Source organism: Zonotrichia leucophrys, chromosome 6 (assembly GCF_028769735.1).
Source record: "Zonotrichia leucophrys gambelii isolate GWCS_2022_RI chromosome 6, RI_Zleu_2.0, whole genome shotgun sequence".
Classification (NCBI taxonomy): domain Eukaryota; kingdom Metazoa; phylum Chordata; class Aves; order Passeriformes; family Passerellidae; genus Zonotrichia; species Zonotrichia leucophrys.
In genome coordinates this window covers 18,707,083-18,727,380 of record NC_088176.1, presented here as the reverse complement: position 1 = coordinate 18,727,380, position 20,298 = coordinate 18,707,083, and the positions used below count along the sequence as shown (strand labels likewise).

The 20,298-nt window shown below is 45.7% G+C and overlaps 2 protein-coding genes across 2 annotated transcripts; one reads left to right on the top strand and one right to left on the bottom strand.

Moving 5' to 3' along the window:
* Positions 1-5,794: 5,794 nt before the first annotated feature.
* HIF1AN (hypoxia inducible factor 1 subunit alpha inhibitor) lies at positions 5,795-15,372 on the bottom strand. Its single transcript, XM_064716744.1, has 8 exons — positions 15,097-15,372; positions 13,901-14,151; positions 12,528-12,676; positions 10,709-10,854; positions 10,118-10,224; positions 9,662-9,725; positions 9,324-9,434; positions 5,795-8,210 (listed from the first exon to the last, which is right to left on the bottom strand). The coding sequence occupies exons 1-8, from the start codon at positions 15,325-15,327 to the stop codon at positions 8,166-8,168; spliced, it is 1,104 nt and encodes a 367-aa protein (XP_064572814.1). The 5' UTR covers positions 15,328-15,372; the 3' UTR covers positions 5,795-8,165.
* Positions 15,373-17,404: 2,032 nt separating this feature from the next.
* On the top strand, positions 17,405-20,044 carry NDUFB8 (NADH:ubiquinone oxidoreductase subunit B8). The gene is made up of 5 exons (XM_064717189.1): positions 17,405-17,540; positions 17,710-17,836; positions 18,433-18,532; positions 18,971-19,126; positions 19,819-20,044. Exons 1-5 carry the CDS (start codon positions 17,441-17,443, stop codon positions 19,909-19,911), a joined length of 576 nt encoding a protein of 191 aa, XP_064573259.1. The 5' UTR covers positions 17,405-17,440; the 3' UTR covers positions 19,912-20,044.
* Positions 20,045-20,298: the final 254 nt, after the last annotated feature.

The window sequence follows — 20,298 nt, the reverse complement described above, 5'->3', positions numbered from 1 at the left end:
TGACCACCTTGTCCCAGATCTTTACATCACATTCCATCTGACCTCTAGCACAACACCTACATTTTCTTTCTCTCCTTCACAACCTCTTCTGTAAATGTTAGTTACAATCCAGTGCCCTGCACAGAGCGTCCCTAGAGATCTCCAGAACCCCTAAGGAGAATGGTTATTATTACCTCTCATTCCCACTGTGGAGGATATCACCTTTCCATGAGAGGGAAGAGAATTCTGTATGTGTAGCATTCCTTGGTTCCATGCTGATGGGACAGTGGCTACTGTAAAGCTTGATAACAGCAGATGATAAAATCCCTTTGGGACTATCACACATCTGATGTAGCCCATTTTCATCCTAGTTAGGTGACAGGGCATTTGCAAGAGCAGCTGCTGTGGCCCAGGAGATTCTCAGGCTGCAGGTGAATGGAAAGCGTCCTCATGACAACATGACAAGTCCAGGTGAACCATGACAGAGACTCAGAAGCAACTTCCTTTCTGCACATGACAAAAGGGAGTTTCCCAGAAAGATTTCCACATCCATCAGCAAAATCATCCTGATTCTTTTTCTCTTGATGATCTCAGCCTGCTCTTCTTTCTCTTCTGACAGCTTTTCAGCCACTCTGTTGGAGGCTGATATGTTCCTGAGAAGCCCAATTTCTTCTCAACTGCCTTTGCACTGAAACCAACATTTGAAGGGGAGCCTCAGGAGAGGGAGAGGGAGCAAAGTATGACACATTCAAGCTATAGTGAAATGACATATTCATTACAGCTAATGGGGCCCACATGGCACCCCAACTGGATGCTGCCCCACTGCCCATTTCCCAGCTGACCCTGCTGGAGTTTCCCCCCTGCTCCCCTCTCCATGTTCCTGACGGTGTCACTCCAAGCGAAGTGGCTGATCTGATTGGCCAGGGAACACGAGGGGTGGCAGAGAAGGTGCTCACAGACATTTCTTGGCTGCCTCAAGGAAATAAAGGCCATCGCTGAGCCTGTCAAAATGATTAATCGCTTACAGAGAATGAGGGGGAGGAAGGAGGGAAAAGGAACGGGAGGAAGGAGAAGAGAAAGACAGATGGGATGGGGAGAGCTATAAACAAATAGCAAAAGCAGGAGACACAGGATTGTTCTGTGCTGGGGAGGAATTGGAAGCAAGAGGCCCCAGGCTGTGCTTGGAGTGAACTGGTGGCAGATGAATGGGTCCTTCACAGCCCCCAATTCCACTTGGAGATTTCTTCCTCAGGTGTGCACCACTCCTAAACACAGGCCCAAAGAGCACTAAGGCCTGCTCCACCAGAGCAGTGTCAGACCTGACAGCCCAAGTAACATGGTCCTGTGACACCTCAGTTCTACAAAACTCTGCAGTTCCCGTGAGCTGACAGACCAGAAGCTTATTACCTGAAATACCAGGCAAGGCCTTGCCTCCAGCTCCACAGCCTGTATTGACTGACATTTGACCCGAGTACCCACCAGCATCAGTAATTCTTTGCTGCCAGAAGGATTTTAACCCAATGAAACACAGATGGTTGGGAGCAGCTTCAGAATATCAGAGGGCCTGGCAAGGGAACTTGCAGCAGAATCAGCCCATTGCCTGTGCTACTAATCTCTTCTACAGAAACTATCCCCTTGGATGATATTATCACCCCATGTGCCCTCTCTGTGGACATGGAGAATGTCCTTTTATAGAAGCAAACGATTTGACCTCACCCCTTTAGCTGCTTTCAGCTCAGCTTGAGCCCTCACACAGCTCACTGCATGAGGCCAGTACTGCTTAAGCAGCTCAAGGGGCACAGAGCATGCAGCAGATTTGGTAACACAGATTACCTGCACACAGGAGAGCCTCCCTTCCTGGCTTCCCAAGTGGTTAACTCACACCCAAAGGTCCTCCCCATCAAGGCATTCAATGGCAAATCCTGACTATTCAGGAAAAAAAAAAAACCACAGCTGACACTGGGACAAAAGTCACACTTGTGCTCCTGCCATCTAGTAGAGTGACATTTCTTACAGAAAGGGCAATGCCCTGCCATGTCAAAGTCTGGGATTGCTCAGGGTTTGCTGCAAGTTTGTTAAGTGAATTCTGACCCTGCTACCTACTACAGCACAACCTACCTTCCCCCTCTACAAAGAGCACAAGGTGCACTCCAAATGTAAGCACACATTTAAAGTGTTGCTGTAAATGAGGAGCAGCCTTCCTCTTGTGTTCAAGAGGGAATAAAAGTCACTACCTGACATATCTTCCCATCCTAAGCAATGTGACCAGTGATTCTCCTGACTGCTGTCGTGATGAGCTCTGGATGGAAAACCCTGTTAGATCCTGTCTTGAGATCTACTGTTTTCTCTTTCATTTGAGTTCCTGTGGTGAACAATAGCCATGGGAAGAGGCTGAAAATCTAAGCTGCTCTCATTTGTCTGAGCTCAGAGCCAGCAGGGAATGAGACAACATGGCTTCAGCTCTCCCCTTTTGTTCTGGTTTAGGGCAAATTTGGGAGAAAACCTCTAAAGGGGTTCCTCTAGAAAACAGATTTGAGCAAGCCCCTCCCCCAACTAGTCTGGGAAAATAGTTCCTTGGAGAAAAGTAGAAAAAAACTGTTTATTTAGCCAGCAAAGCATTCACCAGCACAAAAATGAACAATACTAAACAACAAAACTTCTTGCTGCTCTGAAGAGATGACAAATTCAGAAGGTCCTCTTTGTGGGTTGCAGCTCGGCTCACTCAGTCTGTTATCAGTCCCTCCCTGCTGGAATGCAGCGTCCTGGGCCCGCTGGGCTACAGTGTGAGCTCCTGCTGTTTTACCTTTGTATCTGCTTTGATTTCCAGTTACAGAAAGAATAATCACCCTGATGGAGACCTTCACCTCAAGTAAAGGACCCAGCCTTGCAAAGACAGCAACTGCCACTGAAATCAATGGATCCAGTAAGCTTAAGTGTTCAGATGAACCAACACTGTATGCTCACAAATGGTCTGTCCTGTCCCCTCCCATGTTAGAGCTGCTGATTTAATCAGAGGCAATGCCTCTTCATGCAAACTACACCAAAGTGTACACCTGACAAGACCATGAATGACAGCTGTAGGAAAACCAGGTAACATAGATCCCATAGGTACGATAATTCGATCAAAGCCGACAAAACCCAAACAAAAGCATATAGTGGATTGTGCATGAGTGGATGATGAGGCAAGACAGCAAATGACAGACACAGAGAAGTCACCACTGCCTCCTTTTCTTTACCTGTCATGCAGTCCATCAGGTTCTTCATTGCTCTTGTAGAAAATGACATTATCAGGAGAAGAGCCTGAAACTGCTTTCATGTTGCCTATCCTAAGCTTGCTGCATGCCAGTCAAGGCCCCTGCCTGCTCTCTTCCACACCACAAACTGCATGCAAAATGTGGAGAAAGGAGACAGAAAATTTAAGACCTTGTTTCTGTGGTTTTTGCTGTCAGTTTGTGGCCAGGCATCGAGATGGAAGTGCAAGGTGTCAGTGGGGGAAGGACTGGTCTCCCAGATATGCTCTCTCCCTTACTAAGTAGGACTGGAAGGATTTTGCCTCACTGCCTTCCTTCCCAAGCTTTCCAAGCCACACAAACCCTCTTTGCTGCGCTGTACCTAGGCAGAGATGGCTCTGTGGAGCAACAGGAGCACTTAGTTATGCATCTTGTGGACTTCACGGTGGCTCTAGTGGCTGCCTCCATTGTTTGTGGGATATTCTCCCCCCCTTCCCTCCTTCTAACAAAGATTCTGATTAATGATTGCTCATTCCTAATTGTCAAATTTCTTTTCCTTCATCCTGTGTCTAATCACCAGTGACAGAAGCCATTACGCAAATGAGAGCAGACGACTTCCCACAACTGTTCTCGTTGGTAAAAGCCTTGTAATTTAAAGCTCTGATTTGTAGAGGAAAGCTGCGTTTCCCCAAGGCGTCCGGGCATCTGTTCCACTTACACTCCAAGAGCCTCGACTTCCGCTCCCTCCCCCCACAATTAGTCCTCTGCTTGCAACAAATATTTGACTTTTCAAGGCAGTAATTAGAACTTACTTTGCATGTGTTTGTCACAGTAACAGCATCTTTCCCTTTCTGTCTAGGCAGCAGCAATGCAGAGAAGTGCCCAGGGAAGATGGTGGTGGCTTCAGAGCTTCCGAGGACATTGATGGGAGATTGCTTTCTGTTCCGAAACAGGAACAGAAGATGAAGACCAGAAGCAAGAGTGCAAGGAAGCTTCTCACACACACGAGGCAGAAATGCATTTCTCTAAGTGTAGAAATGAGCAAAGGCAATACCTCTGCTGCAATTGCTGCTCTGCTTCCAGGGCTGAGACCATGCATTAACAAAGGCCTGTCAGGAGATTGCTGAGACCCTGAGAGCACTACCCCCATTCTAGGGCTTTAAAAGACAGTTGGCTGTGTTCAAGGTCAGCTTGGCCATTCATAAGAGCCATTGCAAACAAAAAAAAGTCTCTGCCCAGGCCTGCCCCTCTCTCTCTCAAGAGCTGCTTTGATGCCAAGGGTGACCCCTTGCCCCCAGCTGAGTCAGACTGCACTGCAGCTGTGTCTGACACCTCCTCAGCCCAGGCCTGATCCTCACCTCTTGGCTTCACCTTAGGCCTGATTTATCACTCCAAATATCCCTAAGCTGAGCATGACCCTGATCAATAAGGGGGTGAACAAGTGGATCAGCTAAAAAATCCATGTGCTTCTCCTTACACAGGAAAGATTCTGCAGCTATGATTTACAAGGATTAAGACTTCTCCTCAGAAGAATCCCTCTTTTCAAGGAGCAGGGAAAAGAGGAGGAAAAAAAAGGGAGAAGAAAGGTATTAAGGAACCTAAGTTAATAAAATAAAATAAGAAAAAGACTGTAAGTACAAGTGAAAAATCTTGGCCTCTGACCTAGTTTTCAAATGACACGGTTCTCATCTCTCAGTTTTCTGTGCTCTTTGTACAACCAAAACATTTCTGAGCTAAAGCTCAGATGCCACCTGTACGTTATCCAAGAGGCAATGCAGAGCTGAAAGGATCAGACACAGCAGATCACAAAGTTCAGTGGAACACAAGCAAGGGTGTCCAGAGATGATGATCCCAGCAGGCACAGCAGGGAAGGGTGAGCACCCAGAGCCAGACTTTCTGCACTTGGCTTTCCTACTTCCTTCACATTCACCCTGTCCCCCAAGGGTGTGAGGAGAGTGCCATTTGCGGTGGCCCAGGCTGAGGCAGCTCTCTCTCCCACAATGCCAACATCCTTCACCTACTATTCAACTCTTCCCTATTTTACTACATCTTAGCCATTTGTTCAGAATTAGTCAGCGTTTCACCAATGGTTACATTTCAAGATTGCTGTGGAGTTAATATTACTTAAAATAACTTCTGTTTACTAGGTAGAGAGGGCTTCATCTCCCAAGGCTGCTAACATACAGCACAGGTACACACAGGAAGCTTCCCCCCAAAATCTCAGGGACAATTATTTGAGTTCACCAGGCCTGCTTGTGTAGTTTGCTCCATCACCCAGAGTATGGTGACACCATGCAGGTCAGCAGGGAAGGGAATTTTTCCCTGTCCACCAACACTTCTTGTTGACAGGGTACAAGCACACCATCTTATTCCCAGCTTTCCTTTCAGGCTTCTGGAAGTAGTATGGTGAAAGATGTGAAGACACATAATAATGCAATTGGTATTGCTGTTTTGAAGGCAGTTCTGGAGACCAACAGCCTTAACCAGTGAAGAACACAAGTGGAGTTGTCAGACTGAAAGGTAGATTTAGACACGTCCTTATAGAGCTCTTCTACACAGCCACTCACAAAATAAAAGCCACACCATTCTGTTGTTCAACATTGGTTGTATTTAAGAACTACACTTCAGAAGGTACCATGTGTTTGTCACACCCCACCCCCTGCACACACACCCCTAGCAGAGAACACACAGCTTCCCAATACCATGGCAAGGGGCATTGAAAGCACAAGGTGAAAAGGGAAGGGGGAGGGAGTCAGTCCATCAGTGCATTGTAAATGAGCTTTCACAAAGTCAAGTGCAGCAAAACCTGTTCAGACACTTTAAAAGTTAGACCTTTGGCAAATAAAAGAAAAAAAGGATCCTAAAAGTTCTGTAAGTACCATTCTCTCTCCACATGGGATATGAACTCCCACCCTGAGCTTCAAGAGTTGATGGTGTCTAACAAGCAGTACTGAAGACTACCATGTGCTGAATAAATAGCACAGAAATGGGATTTAATTTGACCATCTTTCAACAAAGGGCATGTGCCCAAGATTCCTGGGAAGGCCTTGCTTTTGGCCAGTCAGAAGGTTCTTCCCCAGTTGTCCAAAGGTTGAGCATTGATAAGCATCCAGCTGAGTGACCTTCGTCTGGATCTAACCACAGCTCTGGAGAGCCTGCAACATGGCAGTCAGACTACTCAGTGACACACTTTTCTTGAACAAGGACCCTGTAGCTGCCAATTAAACTTCATTTATTCTGACCAATAAATGAGCCAGAAAACTTGCCTCAGGACCTCCTGTTTCCGCCTGCCTGAGAAGCCTTTCACTTTTGTGAAAGACAAGCCCACTGCAAGTGGTGCATGCACTGTCCCAGCAAAAGATGGGACCTGAGACCAAAGATGGAGCACTTCTCAAGTAGCACGTTACACTTTTATCAGAACCCACATCAGAACAAGCCCAGCACAACAGGGGAAACACTGGGAAGCCTCAACAAAACAAATTCTACACTTTCTGGGATGAGATACATGGGCTATGAAACAGCTTCTCCCACCTCTAGCTTTTGGAACCCATTACAACCGCATCACAAGTACAAGATCTTTGCACCACCCTCCAAACCAGGGACAGCAGTGCAGCATACCTCAGGGAATAAAAAGCTAGCTTCCACATGAGCCTATGGCTTCTGCATGGAAGAGGAGAAGGAGGAAAGCAAAGTTATTTTTCAGAGTGATTACTGAGGACTCAAACAGAGGCTTATCTGGTTCCTGTGCTCTGGTCTTGTCACTTCCCAGTCTGCCATGTCAAGTCCCAGAACACAAAAAGGATCAAGATAAACTTAATCACATTTAAACAAAAAGCCCTGAACTCTTTCACATGACTGTACAAGGAAGAGAACCACACACTGGCATGGATTTAACTGATGGACAGGAACCACACAAAATCACACAAACGCACACACCTGTGCGCAGCCACACACACTTGAGTTCTTGCAGTTTCAGTAAAAAGGGCACTTTCCTGTGCTAGTCTCAGGAGCCAGCACCCTGCTGGGGAGAAGTGAGGCTCTGTACCTATCTGACACTGTGTTGTGACAGTTGAGCTCAGCATCCCTTGGAAATTTAGTTTAAAAATGTGGCTTAATCATTCATGACTTGGAGAGTGCCCTGGCATTTATGCATCTCCCTTCATAATGCTACATCCCCTTTTAACCATACTGCAGCTTCAAAAGAGCAGGAGAGAAGCCTTCGCTCCCCAGAAAAAGCTGTCAGAAAGGAGATTTATCTAGACTCATACAAGACAGATGTTATTTGGACAGCATAGGATTTGGTGCTCACACACTAGATAAATTCATTCTGATCTCTACCCTGTACTACATCCAAAGCATAGATGTCTTAGGTTGAAGGAACTGAATCATTTGTCCAGTTGCTCAATGCACACAGGCCATCTCACATGTTTGTTTCCATGAATACAAAAAGGTGCCAGAGTTGAGCAGGGACAGGTCCTCTAACAACAGAGGACTGTGAAACCTAACATTTCCCGCCTTATATCCACTGCTGCCACCAACACACAAACCCAGCCAAGAGGTCCAAACCCCATGAGGCTGAGGAAACAATATTGCTCCTGGTTATCCTCCAAGCTCTTCTTCATATGCCTGAAAATCCTGAAGTAACACATCCAAGTGCCAGAAGCCATGCTCCTTGTTGTGGCAAACAGGGCAGAGGGATGAAAATAAACAAGTTAGTGAGCATGAATCCAGCTTCCAGTAAGTGCAGACTCTTTCTTGGGAGGTTCAGTTAGATGAGAGTGGAGGATGAATAGGGTACTAATGGTTTTGCAGTTCCAGTAGCCCCTTTATTGTAGTGGGGCCAGGACAGGCCAGGAAACCCATCAGTCTGTTAAGTGCTGCGTGCAATACTAGCGCTCAGTATCTTCCATTGCTTGTGAACAAAGAAGCTCCAACATCAGCCAGGGGCACCAGGCATTAGTCATAGCGGCCCTTAATCATCATATTCAACAAGGGACCCACCTGTTCAAAGTAAAAACAGGTCATTAGCCAGGACAGTTACACAGAAATGACAGCACAGAGCCTGCTCCCTCTGCATCACAGAGCCCAAGATACACCTAATCACTTTCAAAGTATTTTCTAGAAAAACACTGGGGCATACATGAACACATTCTCAAAATACCCTACCAAAACTGCAGAGTTCTCTGTCAACACCTGACTTCAGGTGACACCAAAATATTCCATCAGAGTGGAAACATGCCCAAAACATTTTCACTTCCCACCTAACCTCTTTGATTTCTAAGTAGATGCTATTGAAGGGAATCAATAGTCATCATGGGTTGCTCTTTTCAGGGAGAGAAGGAACATTCTCACTCATTGAATCCTCTCTGGTCCCTGGGGTCACTAAGAGGGGGGGCTACAGGGTTTTTTTTTCAGTCAAGACCACTCCCACATCTCAGGACTTCCTAACCATCGAGGGAAGTTCAGAATGCTATGGCATTAAAATAATCTCAGAGGAGAGGCTAAAGACAAGTTTCTGCACAGTGGTAAGGATTACAGACCATGAAAGCATTTCTATTCTTGACCTGCATTTCCACTTTCAGATGATCAGATCTTCAAAGGCATACTCCTAGTACCTCAGTCTTTTTAGACTTAGTACCTCAGGAGGTTTTTTTTTTATATACCAGATAGTTAAGACTGCAAAGAATTCAGAGATAAGCAAGAGACATGTTAAAGATGAAGCACATGACTTAATAGAGGAGATTTCTCTTATTTAAGAGACTTGGATTCAACAGTTTCAATTTTTTTTTTTATATAATGGGTATCAATGCTGCACAGAAGACTAAGGAGTTTTTGGGAACAACACTTTCCTGGAAGTGCCCAAAGTCAAAGAACACTTTTTTCCCACACACAAGAACAACTGCTTCATTGTTTGTAGGGGTCCTTTCCATAACTGTAAGAGCTTGCATTTTTGTAAGCAAATGACCTTCTGAAGACTGCAGGAAGAATCAGCAAAGAGCAATCCTGCTTTCCCACCATCACTCTGGCACCTACAGAGCCAAGCAGCTGTCATCTCAAGTTCTGCATTATGCCTTAATGATTTCAACAGCAGTGACCACATGGTTCTTTCCATACCTCTTGTGGATTTCCTAAGGCTTCTCCCAGCATCTTCTCAATGTTCCTCATTATTGCCACTTTCTGATGAGCCTTTAAGGGATACTCAATTCTCTTTGGGGTTGGGGCACCCTGAAATATCAAAAAGAGCTCATTTGCATGCTTCCTGTATTGGCAGCTTATTCCACTGTACCCCAGTCACTCAGTTCTTCACACACACAACTCTGAAGAGGAAAAAGTAGCTTCCAGAAGCAAAGGACTTGGTGCCACGAAGTTCTCATATCGACAATGTGTGCCAATACATCTCTACCTGAAAAAATCATCTGAGATGGAGCTATCCAAGCTGTGCTTGTACTCACCTTGTACCAGAAGTTCACAGTGATGGTAATCCCCCCATTCAGGAGAGACTCAATGTGGTGCCACCTGCATGGAAATCACATAAAAAAAAAGAAAAGAAACTATTGCTGTAGCTTATAGTGAAATACCTTGGATGATGAGTTCAGACAGCACTAGACAAGCCTGGCCCTATACCTCCTGCATCAAGACCTCAAAACTTCTGGAAAGCTCTCCTTACTTAAATATAGATCCTTTTCTCACATGTTAATGAGTACATGTATAATTAAAGTGGTGTCAGGGAGAATTACTATTCCCATCCAACAGATAGAGGAGTTAGAAGCATCCTGGCCCAAGATATCACAGAAAATATCACAGTTGCTGGAGAAGTAAAAAAAAAATACTCTGAAGAGCCAACCCAACACTAAGCAGAAAACATTTTAAAATTCTGTTTTTTATCACAGTCCAGCTATCCTTCTTACCAGTACATAGGTATGTATAGCACATCCCCAGGACCCACCACCGTCTCATAGCCAACCACATTCCGGAAGTTTGGAAACTTCTCATAGTCAGGATTGTCAAAGTCGACCTAATAGGAGAAAACATGAAGAAACTCAGAAGAATTTCCTGCAATAACAATCCTCCTTATTGGCTCTCAGTGTCAAATCATCCTGGTCTTCCTTACATGGCTTTTACGTTTCCACTTGTATCTTAGCTTTATTGTGAGGTCCTGCAGTACCCTCCAAGTACCATGTAGGTAGGAATCCTGCAATTTGTCTGTCAACAAATCTGTGTTTGACCAGTGATAATGAAGCAAAATAGAGGAGGTAGCAACTGCAGACCCATTGTGTATCAGTAAGAAGATTTTTATGGCTCTAGCACTTGTGAGTTGGAACCAGACACAAACAGAAAACAACCAATGCATTCCCCAATGCTGTTGAAAACTGAGCAGAGGTTTTGCAAAAGCTCAGCAAGTATTTTGCAGCTTTAACTCCAGTGCAGCTTCCTCCCACCTAGCATCTTTACAAATGCCCATTTTGGCGTGGAGCAGAGAACAGATCTGCTACTCTCACCTGGCTCTGTCTGTCACATGGGTGGTGCACAGGATAAGGGTAGAGGCATTCAAACTGATCAGGAGGAAACAGGATACACCTCTTGTAACCCTTAATCTGAGCAAAGAAGTTCTGTTGCTCGTCATAATGAGCTGGTGTCACATTCCCTACACAGAGAGAAAAGAAAGTCAAGACACTCTCAGGTATGAAAGACATGCAAGTTATATTCCTTGCTGAAGACAGAAAATATACTCCCACATACTCAGAAACTAAACAAGGAAAATGACAATAGGAATGTTACAAACATCCTATCATCAGCCTTTATTGAGGAGCTGCTACTCCACTTAATTTCCATTCTAAATCCATACTCAGCAACTTATGCTCTACAGGATTAGGATTTCCAGCTTGTTCCAATGAACAGCAGATGCTGAATGTTGATAGGGAGCTTTTTCATAAAACACATTGTTTAAATGACAAGTTGTGGAACAGACTGTCCAAAATTATTAGTCTAGAGAAAAGGAGTTCAGTGGTCAGATTTGAAAAAAAGTCCCAGAAGTTTTTCAAGAAAACAAGTAAACAATCTCTGTCAACGGAGCTCCCAATAGCACCTGCTCAAGTCTGATTAACAGTGCTTGACTGCTGTCACTGGATCTTAAATTTAATAAAATCTTTAAATACAGTGGGCTGTTTTCTACTTCTCACAAAAAACTGTTTTTCAGGCTGTTTGCCAATTCAGATATTACTTTCTTGGCCTGCAAGAATTAAGATAACAGTTAACCCCATAACTTCATTAAATAGATCAATAGAGCAGCATATATGCTGCTCTAAAGACATTCCTTTTTCTAGCACATGCTGGTTCAAGACAATTCCTTGGTTCTTGTGCTAACCTGTTAATAGAATTTTAGTGACTATATAGCCTGTAAGGAAGTGTCGGTCCACTGATTTTATGTTATTTTCTCAGCTAGTAAAACAAGTGGCAAAGAAAAACTACTGTAGGTTGAGTATGACTTGGTGTAAAGGGGAAAAAACCATCCAGGTTGTGTAATTGAACAATTATAATTGGATATGCTGGCCACATTGATTATAGGCTCTCTCACTTCACAGAACAGTGTACATTTCTTCCCCAGTTATTGAGATTACTTTCTAAAAGAATGTTCTCCTTGTCAACAGCCTAGTGGTTCCTCTGTCTTCTAAGGCACTTGCCTCTTAGTCAGGCTCCACATGAATTTGGAATTCTATTCTATCCGCATACTTTTAGGATTTACCCATCTTCAAGTTTCCCACTGTCCTATAGGCTTTCAAGAAAAAAAATCAGGTCTTAATCAAAAGAGAATTCCTCCTCACAGTGTACTAGCTCAAATAAGAAGAAAAGGCTTCACAAAATAATCAGATTTCCTCCTGGGCAGACATTGGACATACTCAGAAAAGCCCAGAAGTCTAACACTGTTCAAGTTGCAAACCCTTCCGCACTTTGAATCTGCAGGCTTCGAGCTTTTAAAATCTACAGTGCCTGAAGCATGCAAACAGTAAACAGATCCCAGGATATGATTAGCAGTTACTAGAAACACAGTGCCACCAGCATCACACAGAGCCTTTCCATCAGCACATGACATTCAGGCATTCAAAGCACATCCCTGGCAAAATACACACTATTCCTTTCCTTGTTTCTCAAGTTAAGGTGTGACAACAGTCTCCTCCCAGCACAAAGCTTTACACTACCTCCTCTGAAGGAACACACAGATATAGGGGAAAATCCATTTAAAACACCACCTGGAACTGAAATACAGAACTGCTGATGCAATCTTCTCCCTATTTCCTTCAGTCTGAGGAAGCTATTTACCTTCCATGCCAATAAGAAGCAAGTTAGAAGTCAGTTGACCCCAGCCACGTTTCCCTTGCTGCTTGTTAATCCAGTTCCAGTTGAAGCCAAGGAAATCCACTACAATCTTCCTTCCAACTGTGTCATTCAATGTTTGCTGTAGATATAGCCTGAATTGTCCAAGAGAGAAAGCAGGAATCAAATATTAAACTTTGTCATGAGAACAGACATACTCTGTCTCTTCAGAAAGATTTCAAAACAGAGAAGTACTTCCTAGAGATTCTGTTTTATCACTACACAGCTTCAACACCCATGGAAGAAAACAGTTTCAAAAAGTCTGCAAACTTTGCTGTAAGGTTTCCCAGTACACAAGAGAACAGATCTTAGTTCAACTTGAACAATTACAAGGGAAAAACATAATTTTAAGGAAGAACAACCCTCTCACAGAGCAGGAGGAGGAAACTCTAAACAGACTGGCCATTATCAAATAAATCCCTAGATGAATGCCACCCCTCTAAATCACCTGCAATATCAGTTATCTCTTCTAGCAGAACTACATGAGGGAAAAAGAGGGCTCAGGAGAGCCTGCACATGTCAGTATCAAGTTACTTAAAGCCATGTTTACATTTATACATAGAGGATGAGAGGAATCTAACAACTGTACCAACAATCACAGTATTGCAGACTATTGTCTGCAATGCTGGAAGAAAACTCATTTCCAAGAGCAAGGACTGACTTCTCTCTTGGAAAAAGCACACCCAAAGCTGAGAAAGAAGAGGAAGGCACAGATGACAAGTGGGCAGGACTGCTTCCAATTAAGACACAATTAAACATCTGTAATTCATTGTAGAGGGCTGTGACTGAAAACACTGAGGGTTAAGCTGCTGACAGTTATATTCCATGTCCAGCTGAAGCTCCTCTCAGTGACCCACAGCTCTGTTTCTGGCACAGGCCATCACCCCCAGTCCACAGCACGTGCACAACCTGGCCTATATTCCCAAAGAGGGTTAGCTCCAGCTGCCTTGGGATTCTGAATGCCACAGCCTATACCTTTACATCAGACCACATGCTTCTCTACCAATACCACTACCTGCCAAAAAAAAAGTGAAGCTTAATTCTTTCTCTATACAAACCCTGGCTCACACAGAGGAGGAAAAAATAAATAAATTCCCACAGCCAGTGTGAACAGTTTGTTTGGTTTGACTTTTCTAATAAGGTAACAAGGCTGCTGTCAACTAGAAGCCCTGCAGGAAAAGCAGGATTATTAACAAGAAACAAATAAAAATTCCAAAAAGTTCATGACACTTTAATCATCAACACCCACTGAAGAGAAACTTAGCTCCTACTTAGGTCTGAAGAAATAGAGAAACCTCCACACTCCACTAATCACTTACCTCTCAGCACTCCCTTTTTGTTGTATTTCTTTGAGTCTGTCCACAAACTCGGCAAACTTCATTTCTTCCCTACTTGACTTGGGTTTGAAGTTCTTAAAATTGGCCATTTTTTTCTCATCATAGTACAAAAACTTGTGTGTGCTGGCACTATACACTGAGAAGTCCCCATTGCCAATGTTTTCCTGGAGGTAGTCCAGGTCCCATTTCAGAGCAGGATAAACCAGATTTGTATCTGTCAGCACCACTGGCTCCTGGAGAGAAAGAGGAAGTTTATTGATTCAAAGACCTCTTGAACTTAAGAACAAACACATTCATTATTGCACCCAAAAACTCCCCTTCAAAATGGGGAATTGGAAAAGGCATTTGAAGTAATCATATATTTGTTCTGGGGAGAAAACCAAGCAAGACATGATAGGAAATTCTAAGAAAGTGGTGGCCTGGGGCTACAGTAAGCTCCTGGTAGCAATGGGACGACAGATTGCACTATCTACTTAGCCAGTCTCTATCAGCAAGGTTAGACAAACACTAGCTGGCAACACTTCTGGGCCTGCTTGGTCCTGCCACGTAGCCAGGAGACACAGTAGATTCTGGCTGGTCACTTCCAGCCCCAGCTGTGAAGGGGAAAGTGCCAGCAAAAAGATCCCTCTGAATCCAGAAACAGAACTCATCTCTTTTCTCAGAGGACTGCAAACAACCACCATCAAAAAAACCGACCATCTCTTCTACAGCAAAAAAATAAGCTCTACAAAAGGAAGACAAAGTACATCACCTATCATACAACAGTAGTAAGCAACCTAACCAAGGCAGCACTGTGTTCCCAAGCTGTGCATACACAACTTCTTGCAGACTTTCCTTAAAACACCCAACTACCGAACCTACCAAAAGGAGACTGAGCTGGTACAGAGCCAGTACGAGAGCCACCACTGCAAAGGACCCTTTACATCTGTGGTCGCTGGCACTTAGAAAACAATCAATACGTGCCCAGGGGTTTCTACAACGTTCCCACAACTTCCATCCCGACAATAAAGGGCCTAAAAGAAACGTTTCCTGCCAATTTCACAACTCAACGCTGTAGCACCGAAGAAAAATGTCCACTAGAGCAGAGAGGAACGGGACAGCGGCTACAGCAGAGCCCGCCCGGTGCCCGGGGCGGACAGGGCCGGGATGAGGCGGTGCCTGCGCCCGGGACCCCTCACCTCGTTCTCGATGAGCTCCTCGGCGCGGGGGTCGCTGTGGCTGAGCCGCGGGATGGGCCGCGTCTCGAACGAGTAGCGGCGGAACTGGGAGTCACTCCAGCCAGGCCCTGCCGCCACCGCCGGGCCCTCCCGGCAACCCGCGGCGGCCGCCGAGGAGGAGCAGGAGGAAGTGGAGGAGGAGGAGGAGGAGGAAGAAGAAGAGGAAGAGGAGGAGGACGAGGCCGCCGCCATCGCCGCCTCCACCGGAGAGCCCGTCCCAAGGAAGGCGGAAGCGGAAGCTGCGCACCCATGGCAACGCCGGAAGCGGAGGGCAGAGGCGGAGGGCAGAGGACATGGAGAGGGAGGAGAGCGGGGCGGCGGCGGCAGCGCCCCCTCGCGGGCGGAGGTTGCAGGGGCTCCGCTGCCCCGGGGCTCGGTCCCTTCCCGAGGCTCCTGGGCCCCGCCGGGCGCTAGGAGCGCAGCAGGGCCCGACCCGCTGCAGGAAACAGCAGGATCGGCTCTGCAGCCTCCTGGCCGGGCCCCGGCCGCCCCTTCCCCTGAAAGGCGGCGGAGCGGGCGCCAGCGCTGCCCTCGGGCATTTCCATTGCCCACGGAAACAGCAGCGCCCGCTGACTCTGCCCGGGAAATGCGGGAAATGCACTGCGGAGCTCTGCGCCTGAAAACGAGATCCTTAATTAACACTGGCTACAAAAAACAATGTAGCACTGCCTGGTGCAACTAACATTCAGCCTGTGGTGGCGGCTACATCATTTTAGCAGGATTTCATGAACTGTGTGACTGAAGCTGGAGCCGTTCAATTATTTTCTTGTATGTTTATTAAGTGAGACAAAGTCTACATTTGGCTTTTAATCTGCAAACAGCAATAATGATGTTCGCTATTTCCCAAGAATGCACGCCACATTAGGCATCAGCTCTGGAGAAGATTTTGGTCTCTGGCATACAGTGGTTTTCATCTTACGCTAGCTGGGATTTGTTCTGCCTGCACAGAACTTTGTCTTCATGAGAATAATACAATTTCCCTTTGTCCTGCCAAAATTTATTAATATACTTAGTTTCTGGGAAAATGAATGTTCTCTTACGTTTTAAATCCTTTTCTGCTGTACAGGTTAAAACATTTTTTACAGTGTATTTGCAAATATATATGGGTGCTTAAGAAACTTGAAACACAGTTGTGGAAAACTCAAACATAATTCAGAAAATAAATACCCAGTGGTGAAGAGCTGATGTTAGAAGCGGCTGACCACAACCCAAGCCTGAGCCCAAGTCAATGGATAGCACTGCCAGTGCTATCCCCACCCTGCTGTCCTCACAGCTCGCTGCGCTGCAGAGGTGGGACAGGCTCCAAACGCTGCTCCATGGAAAACAGCAGCAGCATCTGCCCCAGAACGTTGGGCTCTGAGTTAATAACTTTATTAGATAACTGAATAACTTCACTGCATACTCATTTGTAAGGGAGTTGGCTGAATTAAGATACCATCCCTAAAATGACATCAGTAGGCCTTTCTTTGGGATAAGTGAAAAGATCCTGTCCTTTATCTGCAACAAAGCCCCCATCTCAGGCATGCTGTATCTCAGACATAGTTTTATGGTTCATCACTATCGTCATTCAATTATTAGGTTTAAAATTAATGTTGTTATTAGAAAGAATGGCTTTAATGACAAACTGTCTGTGATAGTTTTTGAGCTACAAAGCTTTATAATGTAAATCGTTATAGAGACATTACCCATTATGGCTGATGTGAATAACTGAAGGAAAATGAGTTCAACTACCACAGAGTTTACATAATGAAGTAAACTGCAAAATCCTTTAATGCTCATATTGATTTTATTTACAATAATACATTGCTTATATTTGAAGAATCACATTGCTAAATTAACATGCCATTTCTGCTGTCCACCTTCTTCTAGCTCCATGGAGATAAGACGATTACATTTGGGTATTGTATTTAATAATATTGATACTAATACAAAGAAGGCGATTTGCATAACGCCGCCAGGCACGGCATCGATACGATGAAGCATCGATCCGCAGGAGGCTCCCCGTGTCTGGAGGGCAGTTCCTGCCATACATTCCCGTTGCCCCGCTTCAGACGGTGACAGACAAAGCAAAATATCGCAACGCTGCCTTTTCCGTTCATTGCCCCCGTGTCAGTATTGCACCTGCGGCCGGTCAATTCCTGCCCCGGCGGGGGCCGGTAGCGGCACCGGCCCCGAGACCCTGAGGGCTGGCCCCGCCCCGAGCCCCGCCCCGAGCCCCGCCCCGAGCCCCGCCCCGAGCCCCGCCCCGAGCCCCGCCCCCGCCCCGCCCCCTGCCTCCCGCGGCCGCGCCTGCGCGCTGGGGGTGATGGCGGCGGGCGCTCTCCGCGGTGTCCTCTGGCCCCGGGCGGCCACCGGCCTCAGGGCGGCCCGGGCCGCCTTGGCGGCGCCTTCGGGGGCGCGGGCGGGTGAGCGGGAAGGCGGAGGCTGGAGCGAGGGGCCGGCGGCGGGGTCGCGGTGTCTGGGGGGACGGGCCGGTGGTTGCGGGGTCGGGGCGGGAGGGCGGCTTGACCTCCCCGGGCCGGCTGCGGCTGCCGGCGGGGCCCGCGCCCACTGTGCCGCGTTCCTGTCCCGCAGCCTCGGAGATGTCCAAGGACATGATGCCTGGGCCGTATCCGCGGACTCCGGAGGAGCGGGCGGCCGCTGCGAAGAAGTACAACATGCGGGTGGAAGACTATCAGCCCTACCCCGACGATGGCCTGGGGTGAGCTGGTGGTGCCGTTGTTCCGCAGCCGGGGCCAGTAGCTCCTGGATTTGTGGGGACGTGCTCGTACCTCCTGGTGAATGTCTGCCTTTGCTCTACTGTGAGCTTAGAGCTTTGAAAACACTTCAGTGTTTTAAAATAGGAACGAATGGAATGAGTTAGAGGCTATGTGAATAAAACACGAAAGACTTCATGAGAGAAACTTGGGAGACTTCACATGCTGTTGTACTGCAAGGCTAAGGGGGAGGAACTGAAAGCCATGTCTAGAATAAAGGTTTCAGGAGATGTTTAAATGTTGAGGAATACTTTGACATGTGCCAAAATAACTAGGTTTTCCATTTTTGGTTAAGCTTGCATTTTCTTTCATCTAGTAGAGCCCAATAAGGCTAGTTTGGGGAATGCCATTTGTTGTGGTGACTGGTGTCAAGGTAATTATTGTTGTGCTAGTTGTTTTAATGAATTTCAAAAATCTATAAAAACAAAGTAGTATTTAATTCAATTTCCTTAGGCCTGTCTTATACTATCTCTTACAAATTATATCTAAATTAGTACAGATTTCTTTATGTTATGTTTGATCTTTTGTTTGTTTCTCATAGGTATGGTGACTATCCCATGCTCCCTAATAAGTCTCAATATGAGAGGGACCCCTGGTACCAGTGGGACCAGCCAGACATGAGATACAACTGGGGAGAGCCGGTAGGAACATCAGTTCCACTTCTCAAGTTACTCACCAATGCTCCTGTTACTAAATTCTAGCATGCACCTCTTGTTAGTGCTTTCTGGTGAATCCTTCGTGTAATTTCATCACCAGTGCTGGTGTGTGTTGCCTGTGTAAGCAGAGACAGTCAGTTCAAGGCAAAGTTAGGCTTTGGCCATCTGTAAAATACTGTAAAAGTACTTAGGACAGTTAACATATTACGTATGAGAAGGGAGACTTAACACGTAACTTTCCCTGCGGGAGTAATTTTATTTGCCTGATAGGACTCAGTATGAGAGTCTGGTTCAGAATTGTTTAGCAAAGAAGCCACCATTTGAATAAAGTTCTTTTAGTGCAGCTTCTTGCGGTTTTGTGAATGCTGTAATGTGCACTGACCACTGTTGGTAAATGTGCAATTGTTTTCCTTTGTCCTTTAGATGCACTGGGATTTTGACATGTACATTCGGAATCGGGTTGATACATCCCCCACTGTCGTTCCCTGGCACACCATGAGCAAACACTTCCTTCTCTTTTTGGGCACAATGCTGATCATGTTTGGTCTTGGAGAAATCTACCCATCCTACAGGCCTGTGGTGAGTGAAACCTGAGGATAAAGGGAGAAAAAGAAGCTGGTTATTGCCAATGCCCATAAGAGTGGTTTTGCTGAAGATGAGTGATGGGTGGGAATGCAAAACTGCTGCTGGCAGTGGATGGGCCAAGGGATGTCCTGTGACCTCATCTAGCCTGAGTTGTTCTCTTGGCTGGCCTGGCTCAGCTCACAGATGCTGCTTCATGTGTGCAGTTCCTGTTCACAGGGAACTAATTTGAGCTATGATTCTTACAGTATCCCATCTTTGGTCTAGGTATTCTCCTTCCCTGTATGCAACTACTCAAGTGAGATGCTTTAACTCTTCTCTTGCCCTGTGTTTTTAATTATATCTCATGAGCTGTATCATTTGGGAAATGTACTCTTGAAAAATGTGTCTGAATACACAAGCAGCTTTTGCAATATGTTATCCTCATGCTGTGAGATAAAATGTTGATTAAGATTAAAAGCAAGACCGCCTTGATGTTTCTGTTAAAAAAAATAATTTATGCAAGGAACCCTATATTTCTGAATTTACTTTCCTCATACTCTAATATTCTAGCTGAAGCACTTAAGAAATAGAAATTTAGGTCATAGATTACAAGCCTTCATTTGGGTAGGGGTGGGATGGGATGAGACATTTTGCTCTTACCCCTTAATCTGCTTGGTGAATTTGCTACTGTTTGTCTCTCCTTGCAGGGACCGAAGCAATATCCCTTCAATGACCTGTATCTGGAGAGAGGAGGAGACCCCAATAAAGAGCCACCAGAAGTGATACACTATGAAATTTGAAAGTTGTTCAAGTGCTACGTTGCCATCAGTTCTGCTGGGGAAGAAATCTTGTCTAGTGTTCACTGGCATATGTTAACACTTGTTCTTCAATGCTCAGCTGCTAACTGCAGTGAAATATATCAATGACACCTGCTGTGCTGGTTATCTTCTGTTGGTTTGAGAAGGCTGAATTATAGCTAATCAAATGGAGTGACCTTTGCCATTTTTCTAAATGCTGTAGCATCTATAGGGCAAAATTATGAGTGCAGACCTAGGACTGCTGGTCATTTATGTGTCCTGTGCACAAACATTCCTCACCTGTGCCTGTTTATGTAGGCAGTACTGTCTGTAACCAAGGCATTTAATGCAGGTGCTGCTGGGAGTTGGAGAGTCACTGTATACTGTAAA